At 26.9% G+C, this 16297-nt stretch overlaps 3 protein-coding genes across 8 annotated transcripts; 1 reads left to right on the forward strand and 2 right to left on the reverse strand.

Moving 5' to 3' along the window:
* The first annotated feature begins 707 nt into the window (after nucleotides 1-707).
* LOC122578033 (dual specificity protein phosphatase CDC14C-like) lies at nucleotides 708-6130 on the forward strand. 3 transcript variants are annotated; one of them, XM_043721614.1, is made up of 9 exons: nucleotides 708-1178; nucleotides 1286-1507; nucleotides 1625-1884; nucleotides 1982-2282; nucleotides 2376-2745; nucleotides 2841-3173; nucleotides 3254-3382; nucleotides 3582-3863; nucleotides 4617-6130. In XM_043721614.1, the coding sequence occupies exons 2-9, from the start codon at nucleotides 1456-1458 to the stop codon at nucleotides 4657-4659; spliced, it is 1770 nt and encodes a 589-aa protein (XP_043577549.1). In that variant the 5' UTR covers nucleotides 708-1178; nucleotides 1286-1455; the 3' UTR covers nucleotides 4660-6130. The 3 variants fall into 3 exon arrangements, with proteins under 3 accessions (XP_043577549.1, XP_043577560.1, XP_043605834.1); XM_043721625.1 differs by having other exon boundaries at nucleotides 709-1178; nucleotides 3576-3824; XM_043749899.1 differs by having other exon boundaries at nucleotides 710-1178; nucleotides 3576-3863.
* A 1029-nt stretch (nucleotides 6131-7159) lies between these two features.
* On the reverse strand, nucleotides 7160-10320 carry LOC122570759 (protein-serine O-palmitoleoyltransferase porcupine). 2 transcript variants are annotated; one of them, XM_043733579.1, is made up of 7 exons: nucleotides 10175-10320; nucleotides 9770-10113; nucleotides 9493-9685; nucleotides 9188-9404; nucleotides 9002-9108; nucleotides 8729-8895; nucleotides 7160-8628 (listed from the first exon to the last, which is right to left on the reverse strand). In XM_043733579.1, the coding sequence occupies exons 2-7, from the start codon at nucleotides 9990-9992 to the stop codon at nucleotides 8186-8188; spliced, it is 1350 nt and encodes a 449-aa protein (XP_043589514.1). In that variant the 5' UTR covers nucleotides 9993-10113; nucleotides 10175-10320; the 3' UTR covers nucleotides 7160-8185. The 2 variants fall into 2 exon arrangements, with proteins under 2 accessions (XP_043589514.1, XP_043589505.1); XM_043733570.1 differs by having other exon boundaries at nucleotides 8729-8931; nucleotides 10175-10319.
* A 124-nt stretch (nucleotides 10321-10444) lies between these two features.
* Nucleotides 10445-15738, reverse strand: LOC122570164 (protein Son). Of its 3 annotated transcripts, XM_043732141.1 has the most exons (12): nucleotides 15238-15726; nucleotides 14826-15149; nucleotides 13990-14683; nucleotides 13747-13898; nucleotides 13077-13222; nucleotides 12876-12984; nucleotides 12659-12813; nucleotides 12474-12584; nucleotides 12289-12402; nucleotides 11078-11306; nucleotides 10890-11005; nucleotides 10445-10807 (listed from the first exon to the last, which is right to left on the reverse strand). In XM_043732141.1, exons 1-12 carry the CDS (start codon nucleotides 15554-15556, stop codon nucleotides 10667-10669), a joined length of 2610 nt encoding a protein of 869 aa, XP_043588076.1. In that variant the 5' UTR covers nucleotides 15557-15726; the 3' UTR covers nucleotides 10445-10666. The 3 variants fall into 3 exon arrangements, with proteins under 3 accessions (XP_043588076.1, XP_043588086.1, XP_043588096.1); XM_043732151.1 differs by lacking the exons at nucleotides 10445-10807; nucleotides 10890-11005 and adding an exon at nucleotides 11478-11587 and having other exon boundaries at nucleotides 11172-11306; nucleotides 15238-15738; XM_043732161.1 differs by lacking the exons at nucleotides 10445-10807; nucleotides 10890-11005 and adding an exon at nucleotides 11478-11540 and having other exon boundaries at nucleotides 11172-11306; nucleotides 15238-15737.
* Between the last annotated feature and the right edge of the window lie 559 nt (nucleotides 15739-16297).

The following is a 16297-nucleotide window of genomic DNA, read 5'->3' on the forward strand; positions in this document are numbered from 1 at the left end:
TATGCCACTTTTCAGTGTTCGAAAACCACGTACCTATTTCCTTTAAATACTTTGAATTAAATAATTTGCATATTTCTTTCGGTCGACCACTACTTTTGTATAAAAAATCCCAATTAATACTGAGGTTGAATTATTTAATAATTCATGTGTATAGTATCAACCTTCGTATATAATAAAAATTTATTTAGTAATAAAATATATTTTATTTTACTTCTAATAATAAAATAAATATGAATTAATAAAGTAGTATCTGGAATTTGATGTTTCTAAACATTTTTTCTACCAACGCGGAAGTAGCCCCTTAATAGTTTCATCCATGCGAGTTAGATTAATTATTTCTTTCATTTATTTTAAGTGAGACATTATGAAAATTTTTAAAACTACCCAATAATGATTTAACTTAAAAATATGAAATACTTTATAATATTATTGCATTTTAAGCAATTAAGTTTTTAGACTTATAGTTAAGATTTAAACTTAAAATTTTCTGAACAGTTCATTTCCTGACTTTTGAACATCAATTTTCTTCTTGTCATATCATTTTTACCGAATGAAGAATATTGAAGATATATGTTTCGTATATGTATAGACGATTTAAAATTTCGTGCACCTTATGTATATATCGATAAGCATAAAGTCAACTTCATTTCAAGTAATAGCGTGACTATGGAAAATGTAGGGAATTTTTATTTAATAGAGTGCACTGTTTTGTAATTAATGAAATAATCATTTAGTCCTCACCAAATAAAAACTGAAAATCATCACGACGTAATTGTGCTATAAACATGTAACATTAACTGTATATTAACTTCAAAGTTTTCAAATATTATATGAGGCATTTGTAGTACTAGTGAACGTCTACAATGTTTCTTGTTCTAGACATTGAATTCGTACGTCGTCATCAAAGTTTGATATTACAAGGCAACGAAAATGGCAGTGTATTTGAAAAGTACTTTTCGTTTTTATAGGGGGTAATGATGTTAATATATATACAAAATAAACATCTTGCTGATATTTTATAAAATGGTTATATTTGAATAGTAAAAAGAAGTTGCATGATACTTATGAAATATCGTATATTTGAATATACAATATAACCGGAAGGACTCAACAACGTAACTGATCAGCCATCATTATTTCTTCATTGTCCAAGTTTGAATCTTGTAACGGTCGCATAGGTAAGTAAACATTTTTTTAATATAGTACATATCGTATTTTCGCGTACGACATAATAATTATAAATTCGTTTGTATTACACATACCATGCAAATGTAACCGTGTGTAGGTACTTAGATGGATCCAGTTTACCTTTACTACACCTATTCTAACCTTCTGTGTGTTTATATTTATGATCTCTGATTGTGTTAATTAAATTGTATCCTTTCTTATATCGGTTACGCTGATGACAGGCTTACTCAGTTGGTATTCACAATATCAGATAATAAATAAGAACCAATGATGGAGGATACAAATGACTTACTAGTATGTGCATCTGAGTTCATAAAAGGTAAGAAATTAAAAAAAATATATGATAATATGCTATTATAGTACTTAATTTATGACAAATAATATATTATTTAAATGTTTTTGAAGTATCACTTATATTTTTTTGCTTATGTTGCAGATCGATTATATTTTATAACATTGAGGACAAAGCCAAAGAGTACTCCAAACATCCATTATTTCAGTATCGATGATGAGTTAATCTATGAAAATTTCTATGATGATTTTGGTCCACTGAATCTTGCTATGTTATATCATTATTGTCAAAAGGTTAATAAAAAACTTAAAGCAGTAACTCTTAGAAGAAAAAAGATCGTACATTATACAACAATGGATCCACCAAAAAGAGTCAATGCTGCTTTTCTTATAGGAAGTTATGCAGTAAGATGTTATTATATTAATTTCATTCACATTGTTAAATACATATACCTATTACATATACTCAGAAAAATAAGATTCATTAGTATATATTTTTTAGATATTATATTGTAAACGTACCGCAGAAGAAGCATATAATTGCTTAAATAGTAGTCCTGACAGTCCATCATTTATAATGTTTCGGGATGCTTCTGTTGGTACACCTTGGTTTGAAATATCTCTGATTGAATGTCTTAGTGCCATATATAAGTGCCACAAACTTGGATTTTTTAATTTTCAAGATTTTTGTGTTAAGGAATATGAATATTTTGAAAGAGTTGAAAATGGAGATTTAAATTGGATTGTTCCTGGTAAATTTATAGCATTTTGTGGTCCTTATGCTAAATTTAAAATAGAAAATGGTAAGTTAAATTTTAAATAAGTTTAACTATTCTACCTATGATTCTTTTCTACATTTCTATAATTTATTACCTTTATTTTTTTCTTTTTTACAGGATATCCACTTCATGCACCAGAATCATATTTTACCTATTTCCATTACAATAATGTAACTACAATTATACGTCTTAATAAAAAAATTTATGATGCTTCAATCTTCACAGATGCAGGATTTGATCATAAAGATTTGTTTTTTATTGATGGTTCAACTCCAACAGATTCAATCATGCGGCAATTTCTTAAAATAGCAGAGAATGCAAGTGGTGCTGTTGCTGTACACTGTAGAGCAGGACTTGGTAGAACAGGTTCTTTGATTGGTTGTTACATTATGAAACATTATCACTTAACAGCTCATGAAACAATTGCATGGATACGAATATGTAGACCAGGTTCTGTAATTGGACATCAACAGGAATGGTTGGAGAAGTGTGCATCGTTATTAAAATATCAATATTTACAGCTTGTGTTTTAAAAATAGTATCATCTTTTGACACCGAAAGATTAATAATTTTATATTTTAGAAAAGAAGCATATCTTCATTCTTTATTAAAAGAGCCACTACAACCTCAGAATGGAAATCCAGTTCATGAATACGGTATATATTCTATAAATGGTAGACCGAAAACATCATTCTTATCCAATTTAAAAAGTGCTCATGTGGTGCAAGATAATGTTTCGGGAATAATGCATTGTGTGGATGGAATTACATTAGATGATCATGCAAGCACTAGCACAACTAAATATACAACCTTAACTCAGGGTGATAAATTAAATCAAATTAAAGCTAAAAGAAAACGATTACCAACAAATCATACTTCTCTTAACACAGCTACTAGACCATCAACAGTAGTAAAGTAAAAATCATAATAATACAATTTAACTTATTGTGGAAATACAGAATGTTGTAGTTAATACATGAATATTATCCTTTCAGTCCTTACTTAAGGTCATTATTACAAACAAGAACTCAGAAAAATACAATTAATACATTAACTGGAAGTAAAGAAAAGGATTCTACAAAAAGACTTCTCCCTAGATCTACTACGACAACTATTGCTAAAAGGTTAGTTAAAATGTATTCAATATATTTAAAAAAAAAAGAAATTCACAAGTTATTTACACTAACCTTTTTGCCCATTCCACTTTTGGTTAGATTACTTTGCATTTTAACTGATAAATGTCATAAAAGTAAATACGAACTTATTTAAAAGTATATAAACATATAATTTATTTAAAGACTATACTAAAAATTATAGAAACAGTTGGCTAGTTAACAGTACATGTGAACCATCTCCGCCTCGTGTTAAGTCTACTAAACCAACAACACGGCTCCACAATATCAGCAACAACACATCTTCCACTACTCGTGTTACTACGATGCCTGTATCAAAACCAGTGACAAGGGCCAGTATCAAAACTTCTTGTATCACAGAAACACAATCGACAAATTCGTCCGCAAACAATTTGATAACACAACCGCAGCGAGGCATGAATATGATCCTCAGGTCTGCAGATCGAGTAAATCGCTATCATTCTCTAAGACAGTAAGTCTTTGTAACTGTTACTCTCAAAAGGTTGAACAAATTAAGTAACAGTTATATAGTTCTTTTCATAAACTATTCTCAATTGCACTTTTTAAATGAGTTTTTTTCCATATTATGCTATATTTAAAAATGAACAATACTGTATGAGACACTACTGTAACAAGACTTCATATAACTAGCTGTATATATTGTCTACTTTATCTGGGAATCATAATTTATTGTATATATTTGTATCTAGAAAGATGTAAAACTATATATATAAACCTTACGTTTGTCATTAACATCAACTTGCATGCAGCTTGAATTTTTTATTAATTTAAAATATGCATGTATTGACAAGAAATTTATTTAATTTATTTAAAACATACAGAGTAATTTTTAACATTTGCATTGCATAATTAATATTTTCAACTCTCTTGGAAATGTTTCAATCTGAAAAAAAATTTAATTTTTAACTTTTTTGTATTTATTGTGTTATTATCTTCAACCATAGTCAAATCACAGTATAAAGGTTAAGAGACTATCAGACTTTAAGAATGAAATGATATATTTATTAACTTTTATACATAAGAACTTTTTGTTGAACTGATACAGAACATGTTTAAATACTACAAGAATACGAATTTAAGTAGCTTTTTGTTAAATGCAATTACCATTTATTCTGTGAAATTAAATAATGTATAATTAAAGCTTAAATAACAAGCAACGCTAAAATGGCTAACGAATTGCTTCTATTCTTTCTATGACTTGCAGTGCGCGTACGACCAAAAGTTATAAAACTGCATTTATCAGATGACTAACCGATATTCTCAATGGCATCGGAGAAGACAATCCGGTAGCTCAAGCATCTCGACATCGCAGAAGATCTCATCGTTTAAATTCAATCATTCAGTAAAAACATCATACTAATCATCAATCTTCAATTCAAACAATTGTTGTTTTTGTCGCGATCAACGAAGATCAAGTAGATCTACAGCTGTTATCATAGTTCTTCCTATGGTTCACTGGTAGGTTGTTTAGGTATGGTTTCTCGTAGTTATATTTTATGTTTATATTTGAAATGTTGGGTTATAAGTTTCTCATAATTATACAATTTTTTCTCTTTGTCGCTTTTAAAGATTCTTCCTTATTTCGCGACACATTGAACGATAAATAAAATAAAAATATAATATTTTATCAAATTTGATTTACTATATTATCTTTCTGCTGGTCAGAAAAAATAATATTATGGATAAATATCTTCAAATAATTAAATTCGAAAATTTCCACTTTGTCTACTTATTACTATTTTAATATAAATTTATGTATTACTTGATTTTATTTGAACTTCGATTTTATTAAAAGAATAGTAACTATTGTCAAAATGGTAATTTCTCTCTTATGTAGAATTTTTTTATTTATTTTAAATCATGTTATCAGCATTTTTCAATGTGTTCAAGAACTTGTTTACAGAAATTTGTATAAAACGACTAACATTTATCATCATTTCCTTTTTTTTTTTGATATTTTGAATTATTATTAATTATTAAATTTGATTTTAATGTTTATTTACGTGGCAATTATTCTTACAAACTATAAGTTTTATTACGTTCAATAAGAAAAATAATGAAATGAATAGAAACTTAAAATCCCAATATGTGCATTCTTACTTATAACTATGCAATGAACATAATTTATTTATCTTAATGTAAAAGATAAAGTCACCCATACATAATTCTTGAATTATAGAAGAATATTATGTATACTAAATAGATTTTTAAACTTTAAATTAAAACAACATTTTGTGATGATTATAAATTTTGTAACTAGATAGATTGTAGAAACTTGTTATTGTGCTAATCATATTACTATTCTATATAGTATTCTTTAATAAGAAATTGCAATTCTAATGTAAGAGGATCAATTTATGTATAGTACTTATATAAGTGCTACACGACATGAGGTTATATGATCAGTATAATTATACTAACAATATGTAACAATTTTAACTGGGTCTTCAGGTTATCTTATTTTATATCTTTACTTTTTTATATTGTCTTTAACACAAAACGTATAGAAAATGTGATTAAGCCCCGGTGCACATGAGTATGTGACTCCGTTATATGAAACAAAGTTGTTGAGTTGCACAGCATCACATCATTTATTTCTACCCGATTTTAAAAATATCGTTAAAGTTATTTTGCAATACAAACTTCTTGTCATCATATCTTATCATGAAAAAAAACAGATAGTTTAAACAAATGAAATAAAATATATTGAGAAAACGATTTGGTTTATTAACAATTTTATTACATTTGTTTAATATAAACCCAATTAAAAATAATTCTAAACTTTCATATTTCTTCAAATAATCTGAGGATACAGTTATATGTATTAACTTTCATTTTGTAGCCTTATATAGAGTGTAAATAGAGGATGTAAGCTTAATATTCGAAATGCTGTTAAATATAAAAATAAGGTGATAAATTGTTGCTGTTATAAGTGTTTATATATTTTCACGCTTTGTTTTTTCTAGATAAAAATCACTGCTTTTGGATGTTCTTAATTATAACAGTATTTACAAAACAAAACATCTAGCTTGATCAATATTTTTTCGTAACTTTTATACTTCTTCATAGTCTACTATTTTTATTTAAACTGCTTTACTAAATGCTATCTGTATACTTTGCTACATAATATTACTCTACATTTGAAAATCTCAATTTGATAAGAGTATATTTTTAAAAATATGCTTAATAATACTACAAAAATATTATTGTATCCCTAAGTTTTTAAATATGTAAAAAGAATTGCGTGAACTTTATCATTGCGTCGATAATAGAACAATAACTAAAATATACTCGTATATTTAAAATATAATCGTATGAGGGAATGTGTTCGTGTATTATTATGCACGATACATAGTACGATTTATATAGAATTATTGTTTTATTCCTTTTATTAATAGAATATGTATACAAGTTAGTAAATATGTCAGTGCTAATATGTAATACGTCGAAAATATGAAGGATTTAATTATAGATATCTTTTAGAAAAATATAATTGTATACATAATTTATAATATGTATATATACATATAATGTGTATATACAAACAAATTTGATGAATATTTTAATAAATTGACGCACTTCTTGAAAAAATATTATTGATATACATATAATGGAAAGATATTTTATTAATATAAAATAACATATTGTATGTTATTAATATTTAAGGCTAAAAAGAAAGTACATTTTTGTTAATTAAAAAGTTATTGAATAGATTATAAACATCATTATTTAGAAAAAAGAAATTGATTGATTATTAAAAATTATGAATATCTCTCATGTACAAAATTTTCGTGTATAATTTTGTAGCTGTAAATTATATAGTTAAATATAGAATTATGTATATATCATGATCAGCTAATATTAAAAACAGAATATGCTCTCACGGCAGTATATTAGAGAAATTTTATGTGTACAAGAGTTAGTATTTTATTTTAGTTGATTATCATTTGGTTTAGAAATAATGTTCTGTTAGTATGTAGTGTGTTATGTGAGAAAGAGAAATGAAGAAAAGGGGAAATAGGTATGTATGAACATATAATTTCAACTTTTGCCTTAAATACGTAATTCGATATTGCATACAAAATTTTTTATATATTTTATTAAAAACTAGGATACAACTAATTCTAAAACATTTTTCCTTTAGTGTTTCTAATTTAAATGCAATATACAGCACATTATGTCATAATATTACAAACATAATATTCTTTATTGTATGATACATTGTGAGCAATAAAAATTAAAATACGACATTATTGTATTTTGATTGAAAAAATACTTTTATTCGCTATTATGATTATGTTGAATTTTAATAATATTCATCAGCTTGATAGCATAATATATGTCACTGATGTCTTATTTAACAATACATAAAATTTTTAGCGTTATTTGATATTAATTATATTATTAGCTATATTGATTTATTACTAATTATTTGATATTATGCTTTATGTACATTTACATTCAAATATACTTTATAGCTGTTATATGGTTAATACGACTAAAAAACCATGTATTTTACCTATTTTACAACTTTTAGAATTCATGTGCTTGTCTCATTAATTTTGATAATTCCTACAAAAATCTATTAGATACTTTTCGGTTTATATTGAATATTACAATTATTAAAAAAAGGATAACATTTATATTCAAATTTAGTTAAATAATAAGTTATATATGTGATGTATATGAATTATTGATACAAAAAGCAATGTTAAGTGTTCATTATTAGAAATGTGTTAAAAAAAATAAATATTTATATGCTTACAATTAGTACTATCTGATCAAAAAATATATGCAGTATGTAGCAAATACTACCCAATGGCTAGCAAATCCAAGTTGAGACCATTTTTCAATAGTATGAATGTAACTATATCCCGTTTCTTGTAACTCAGATGTATCAAACATAAGACCTAAATAAGCTAGATGAAAAATTGATAGCCCAGAAAACATCATGTTTATTAAAAGCACCCACCATGAATTGTGAATGTTATATGCATGTGTACATTTAGTTTTGGTGCACTGCTTTGATGCAACACATGCATCAAAAATATTAGCAAGCATATATCTAAATTGAAATTCTACATAGGTATAAAATCCAAGACTAAGCAAAACTGCTGCTAACTGAAAATTTAACCCATGTAAAAGGGCACTCGTTAAATAGGTCATTGTTACAGCTCCAAACTTTCCCAAATATTTAATGCTGGGACGAAATATATCTGAAAATTTATATAAAGACATATAATACTTTCAAAATTATTAATGATAGAATCTTAAATATGTATGAATTACATGAATAGTTTGGATGTTCATACATACATGTTTTTAGCCAAAAATGCATTGGTATATTCCAACAAATAACAACATGCACAAGTGAATGTGGTAATTCTATTTTTAATGGTTTCACTACAGTACTTAATGTAGATGGAAATCCTCCTAGTAATAATAAACTGGATGCTAGGTATGAAATAAAGTAATGAGACATTCTGAAAGATAATGCATCTCTATAAGCTAATAACCATCTAAAAATATGAAAGTATATTAAAACTTATCATATTATAACACATAATATATGTAATAATATTTACTAACTTCCAAGAAGTTTCTGCAATCACCCATTGTGCCCAACAATTTGAAACAGACAAAAAAAGGAAGGATAAAAATACACATTGAATAGTATATAATACCCACCATTTATCCTGAAATTACGAAATATCAAATTTTTTATTTTATTTATGGTAAATATATGACATGCACAATAATAACAATTGTACATACTTGATGAGTTGTATAACGTATTGATATATAATCTTTAAATGATATCCATGGGCCAAAGAGGCAAGTGACACTACAAAACATATATCCCATATAGGCAAAGATATTAGGTAAATCATTTGTATCAGATCGGTCTATTGCTATACTAATCGTTTTCATTGCCATAGTCATTACTACACTCCGTATTTTGTGCCATACTATAGATGACATAGTAAATTCACTGAAAAACGTTAAAAATTATAGATGAAAATTGATTACATATACATATATATTTTTGACATTTAAAGTAGTTACTGCCTAAACCTTACCAATATGTTATAATAAAAAGTGATGGTAAAAATATGCCCATGTATTTACAATATTTTTTGGGTATATGTAAAGTAATATATGAAATTGTGCAAAGTATTAGTAATGTATACAAACATTCTGCTACATAACGATAAATGTTACATATACCAATCAACATTGATAATATATGAAAAGTTCTATGTGATACATGTCCTGCAACATTAGATTAAACATCAATTGTCCAATTTTATATTTTTTTATCATATACGTAGGTACATTTATAAAAATATGTCTTACGAGAATATGCACATAATCTAAATATTATAGTAGAAATAAATAGTGGCAATATGTATGATACTGTATCATAGATAGTAGGTCGAAGACAATATTGATATAATTCAAATAACGTTTCTCTTTCCACATTTTCATATTCGTATTCATATTCCACATCTTGTAAATATTCGTGCTCCACGAAATCAACTTCATCGTCGTAAAAAATTGGAACCTCTACATCGTCCATTACAAGAGAAATGAAATTGCCGGTGTTTCACTATTATAGCAATTTTAATGTCAATCGTGATGCCATTTCATTTATTCCAATTAAATGATAATTATAATCTTTTTGGAGACAATTGTAATATCTATAAAAATAAAAAAATAAAATATTAAGTTAAACATTATTAAGAACTTTAAAATTTATACCTGATGTCAACAATAACCTATTCAGTATCACTTCTACACTCTGATATAGTTTTCTTTTTATTTAATAATTATTAGACGAATTGTTATATAATAACTCATAATTCATTTATATGATAAAAAGCAATTTATTAAATATAAAGATAATTGAATATTCAGTATCAAAAAGGTAAGATACGAAATATTTAGGTACATAAATTTATAATATGACAATGAGTATCCTTATGTCTTCATTTCATTTATTAACAAATATGTAAATAAAAAAAATCCTTATAGTATGATATACATATTTTATTTGCTTCATTTACATCATATTCATTAATGATTATGTTTAAAATAATAATTAGTACCAAATATTTAAATATTCAATAGTAAAAATGAAATGTGTTGAAATGTTGGATTATATACAGTAAAAAGAATGAAGTAACTTATACTTTTAAATTTACAATTTTTATACATTGTTACTTGTACTTTAATAAAATTATTGATTTACTTTCAAGATTTTGTAATAGACATAGAATTAGGCTCAGGTAACAATCCTAATGTTTGTAAACAAATCTGTGCTGCTTCTGCCTTAGCTTGTTTCTTGTTTGGACTCGCAACACTTGGTTTGTATTCAATTCCATTTACTTTTACCTAGGATATAGTATTAAATACATATACATAATTTAGAAACAAAAAAGGCACATAAGTATAATTACCACAAAATTACACATACTTTAAACAGGAAATTTTTTCTATGATCTGGTCCACATTCAAAACATAATTCATAAACTGGTGCACCAAGTTTACGTTTTGAACAATATTCGCCTAATAATGATACTGGATGTTTACCTACAATATATAAATTTAAAATTATTTGTTGTACCAAATTGCTACAATATGTAAATTTTCACTATAATATACCTTCTAAAGTTTTGATTGCTGGTACTAGTGGTTTGGTTGCTCTCCCTATTTTTTGACCGATGTCTTGCTCGGAAACAAGTCCTCGTTTATCCAATTTTACTTCAAGCTGCAAGGGCTCAAGAGTACCTTCTTTATTTTTTCCCAAACCCTCCCCTGGTCGCCAACCCATCTTCTGTAGTAAAGCCATACCCATCCCACCCGAAACAGGCTGTGCTGATACTAATTGGTCCTAAATGGTTTTTTAAATTAAGATATAATGAATTTCACAATGTTAATGAAATTAAAAGTTAAAAATAAGAGGAACATATAATCAAAATTAATAAAATAATTTACTTATTCTATATGCAATTAATATTTTTTTTTAACATTATTCTAATACTTTTGGGATGAAAATACTTACCAAAAAAATCAAAATTTGACATCACGCCGCTGAAGTTGTTTCTTCTCTGACGTAGCTATGTGCCTGTAACAAACCCTCAGGTGGATGCAGACTAATGCTAAATATCCCAGCTTTATAAACAAAAGATACAGTAACTCCAGATGAAATCCTGTGATAGGAAGCTGATGATAATTAGCAATAATCTAACAAGAGCCCATTATATAAATGAATTTCATGTAATCAATATTTCTATACACTTATCTTTGTTTTAAGTACACCTACAACTTATTTTCTTAAATACTAAATGTAAAGTATAATTGCATTAATTATATAGTCTAATCACACAACAGAAAAATCTATAAAATAATGGCGCTCCTGTGTCCATGCAGGCACAGAATCTACTTCTATGTAAGAAATAGTCTGTGCCTACATTACAGTTCTTATCAGATCTGCTATATATCAGAATATAGCATTGATCTTGATAGAGACTGTACCTGAAAACTTGTTACAGGCAATATCAGTATCAGGTAATGCATTGTTAAAAAAAAAAGAAAGAAAGAAAAGAAGAGATATGGAAAGAAGAAAAATGAAATTGTATTATATGTACATATATATAACACAACAGTGTCAATATATGTCTTAATGTTCATATTTATCATCTTATTAGTACTATGAATTATAAATTAGGTTACAAATATGTATTTAATTAGGTTATTCCTACCGGAATTGTTTAAAATAGTTTTCCATAGTATATATATATATATACACTATGGATATATATATATATATAGAACAACAAATAACAAGATAAATTATCTAGTAATAGTGTTACCTTACGAGCCCAGGCTTGATAACCTGAAGTAAGCTCTGCAGGTGAAAGCACTTTGGCTCCTGTACTCCCAGTAAATTGACCTGGCATTTGTTTACTCTCAGCCCATGTTTTCATCTATGTAATACACAAATAACAAATATATGAAAATATTAAAACATTTGTTAAGTAATTACATACAACAATACCTCATTTTGTGCTCTATACATTTCATTTTGAGCACATATATCATTTGGATTTTCTCTTAATTTTCTCATTGCTGCTAATCTTTGAGATACTATCGAACCAATATCTATTGGCTGAAAATATAATGTACATATAAAAGCAAGTATATGTGTAAAACAATTAAATAATAATTATCTATTTCCTATACCTCTGTTGCTATCGAGTGAGAAAAAACTGCCGATTGCACTGGATATATAGATGTAGTTGAAGGTGTTATAGGAAAAGATTCAGTTGGGACAGTAGCTGATATAAATTGTTTTTTTGTTTCTGACTTCTTTGGGGCAACTGGTATCCATTCATTTTCTGCAATAAACAAGAAGTTTTGAATGATAATATCATTTTAATTATGATAACAAGAACATTACCGCTTTTTCTATGATGTTGTCCACTTGATACAGGAAATTGTAAACGTAATTGATTTGATGATTCTATTGTTTTTTCTTGGAATGTTTTGGTTGGTAATTGCTTTGCATCCTAAAACGTAATAATTATAAATAATTTATTAACATAATACATATATATACAGACGCAATATGTATTTAAAAATATATATATATTAAACTTACCTTAATATTCATGATAATAGAACTAGGTCGACCCTTTAGTAAAAAAGGATGATGAAAACCTTTTTCAGATTCACTTCCATCTTCTTCTGAAGAGATACTTGAAAGCTCTCCTAATGCCTCAGATTTTGATAATGACTTGCAGAAGTCTGAAATAAAAAAATAATTATTATTGTAGCGGGACATCAACTAGGGGACAATTCGAGCCACGCTGTTGTTTTGCCTCTGAGTACCAATATCGTTAAGGTATACATAATGTAATAATAAACCAACTCCGGGCAAAACAATGTCGCCGCTACGTGTAACCGTCTAACAAAAGCGAATAGAAATTTACCGGTACCCCCTCGACCAGTATAAATAAATGAACACGATCGTAAGGTGACCAGTTTTTCAGTTTCAGTCTCGAGCGATTTTATTAGCGATCAACATACAGTCTTTACCGAATCAATTAGTACCGAGCGTCTTAGCGTACGTTCTCTTAACCACCCGTATCGAACAATCTACGGTTGACTCTGTATTAATTATTTTAAAATATATTTGACGGTTTCAACATCGAGTAATCTCGTCATTCAACTACCACACGACCACCTATCCTCATTATAAAAGAAAATTATTAGAAAATAAAATTACTAAAGATTATTAAAAAAATAATTATTTTTGTTAAAGTATATACCTGTGAGTTCATCCACTGTTTTCCCTCCAGCTTGTATTGCAGCAATAGCTTTATCTTGTTGTACCAATGGTAATGTACCTTGTTTAATCATGTTTATTGCATTTCTTCTTGCTATTTCTAACAATTTCTTTTTATCAATTTCTATCCGTTCCCTTACAAGATATGGAAATTAATGAATTATAAATGTAACTGTAAATCTGTATATATTGACATATACATATAGTTATAAAAAATAATACTAACTTTCGTTCTCTACTTCTACTTCGTCCTCGTACATATTTATCTCTGCTTCTATCATCACTGCGGCTTCTATGTCTTCGTCGCTCTCTACATTTCAAAGATTCTCGTTGATCACTACTTCGACTTTTGTTATATCTATCTCTACTTTTATCTCTTCGTTTATCCCTTTCTCTGCTTTTACTTCTATGTAAATTCACACGTGTACGAGATTCAGATCTTCTTCTCTCTTGAGAATCGCAATTATGGGTGTGCTTGCTATCTTTGTTTATTGTAATTTTGCTGTTATAATTATACGCTTTTTCTTTGTATTCATTATCCATATACAATTTTGATTTTTCTATTCCTTCTGATCTTTTATCCACATCTCCTAATCTTTTCTTTTCTTTCTCCCTCAAAATTAATCTTAAATCATTTCTTGCTGTTACTTCTCCTTTTACAGGACTCAATGGGGCTCTGTTTTCTACCTTTTCTAAAGTTGGACTCAAAGTTGATGATCTAAATGAAGTACAATGAATTGGACTAGGACTTAATGTTGGAGTTCTATTATCTGTACTACTATCAGATAATTCACCATCTTCCATTCGAGCTGCCTTTTCCTTCTCTTTATTTTCTATTTCTCTAACTGTATCATTGTAAACTATACTATTTTTAAGATCTTTTATCAATATTTTCCCTTGATGTCCTTGCTTTGGTTTTTCTGTGTATAGAAAAAGATATTATAGTAGCAATATATATCAATATGTATAATGATTTCTTATTTAAACTAAGACTTAATGAAAAAAAATGTATATCAATCAAAAATATATATCAAAATCATTTTTAACATAAATGATACAAACCAAGAACTTTAGATATTAATTGTTCTTCAGGATCATCTTCAACTTTTTTTGAAATAGGTGGCAATTGAGGACTATCGGGCTCCTTTGTAAAGACATTTTCTAATCTTGGATTTTTTTTTATTATTAATTTCTCAAAATTTTCTGATCCATCTACATCTTCTTTTCCTAGTCCATTATCTTTATTATAACCTTTCTTTTTCATATTGTTGCATGTATCAAGTTTTGATATTTTACTTTTGGGTTCATCTGAATCTGACGACTTACTTGAATCATCTTCATGTCTCCGTTTTGTTTTCTTTTTATGCTTTCTTTTCTTTTTAATATCTATTTGTTATAAAAACAAATAATGTTTAATCAAAATAATATATACACTTACCTATTTCTCTAGTTATTAATAATATTTTGATATTACTTTCAAGATCACTGTTACTCTCAGAAGAATTTCGCTTTGACTTTTTTTTATGTTTTTTGTCTTTGTGCTTATGTTTCTTCTTAGTTTTTTTTTTCTTAACCTGAGATTTAATAGGTTTCTCAATTTTAACACTTGCATTTGGAACTTGTTGATCAGTATTTTCTGATGATACTATTTCTTCTTCAGCATCAAATGTGCTAAACAACTCCGTTAAAATTTCATTTGAAGATTTTTCTGGCAGTCCGGGTTCCGGCTTAATTTTTATTCTATCAACACCGACAGTTGTAATTAAATTTGCAATATCAAACAGATCTCCCATTGCTGATATTAATTCATTGTAATAAATTACAAAGAACACAAATATTTAAATCTGTATTGATTTAAGATATTAGCATCCATCACATTCTATCATTTCATTTATATCATACTATCGTATTGAACCATTAGTCGCCATTTTAACAATCACAGCGACATCTAAATAATTAAAACTATGTAGAAAGAAAACATTTTATGTATCTTCCATAAATAAATAAAGGTACATCATCGTAAGAGTAATATAGTTATTTTATTTCTCATTCAAATTATAGTTGTATGTTCTATCCTATATCGGCTAAATTTTTTTACATGTTAAAATCTTTGTATGATTTATCATATATTTATACTTTAATTTGAAAACTAAAAAATATCATAATATATACATATATATATATATGAGAACGTTAGATAAAAATTATTAGATTATTATTAGATGCTTTAAATCAGAATTTAATAGAAATTATTTTTCAACTAATGATAAGACTACAATATGTATGCTTTTAAAGGTCACTTAAAGGGTAATAATAAAGATATTGTACTTTTCTATTATACATGGTCATTAAAAAAGTTATATTTCTAATATACATATATACTTTAATAAAATTTGTATCTTATTTTCGACATATTACAAAAACGCTTTTAGGATTTTGATCATTTTTACAGAACATGTAAATGTATATGTAACAACAACATTGTTAACATTGTTAAAGAAACAAACAAAAAAGATACGACAATCCATTTAACA

This window comes from Bombus pyrosoma, linkage group LG1 (genome assembly GCF_014825855.1).
Source record: "Bombus pyrosoma isolate SC7728 linkage group LG1, ASM1482585v1, whole genome shotgun sequence".
In the NCBI taxonomy this organism is placed as follows: domain Eukaryota; kingdom Metazoa; phylum Arthropoda; class Insecta; order Hymenoptera; family Apidae; genus Bombus; species Bombus pyrosoma.

What these genes read in the sequence shown, in the direction of transcription:
- LOC122578033 (XM_043749899.1), top strand. Translation starts at nt 1,456, where the DNA reads ATGATGGAGGATACAAATGACTTACTAGTATGTGCATCTGAGTTCATA. An exon ending in TGCATCTGAGTTCATAAAAG is followed by an intron (nt 1,508 to 1,624) that starts GTAAGAAATTAA and finishes CTTATGTTGCAG; the next exon opens with ATCGATTATATTTTATAACA. An exon ending in TAAATTTAAAATAGAAAATG is followed by an intron (nt 2,283 to 2,375) that starts GTAAGTTAAATT and finishes TCTTTTTTACAG; the next exon opens with GATATCCACTTCATGCACCA.
- LOC122570759 (XM_043733570.1), bottom strand. Translation starts at nt 9,992, where the DNA reads ATGGACGATGTAGAGGTTCCAATTTTTTACGACGATGAAGTTGATTTC. An exon ending in TAGATTATGTGCATATTCTC is followed by an intron (nt 9,686 to 9,769) that starts GTAAGACATATT and finishes CTAATGTTGCAG; the next exon opens with GACATGTATCACATAGAACT. An exon ending in TACGTTATACAACTCATCAA is followed by an intron (nt 9,109 to 9,187) that starts GTATGTACAATT and finishes TCGTAATTTCAG; the next exon opens with GATAAATGGTGGGTATTATA.
- LOC122570164 (XM_043732141.1), bottom strand. Translation starts at nt 15,556, where the DNA reads ATGGGAGATCTGTTTGATATTGCAAATTTAATTACAACTGTCGGTGTT. An exon ending in CTATTATCATGAATATTAAG is followed by an intron (nt 12,985 to 13,076) that starts GTAAGTTTAATA and finishes ATTACGTTTTAG; the next exon opens with GATGCAAAGCAATTACCAAC. An exon ending in CTCACTCGATAGCAACAGAG is followed by an intron (nt 12,585 to 12,658) that starts GTATAGGAAATA and finishes TTATATTTTCAG; the next exon opens with CCAATAGATATTGGTTCGAT.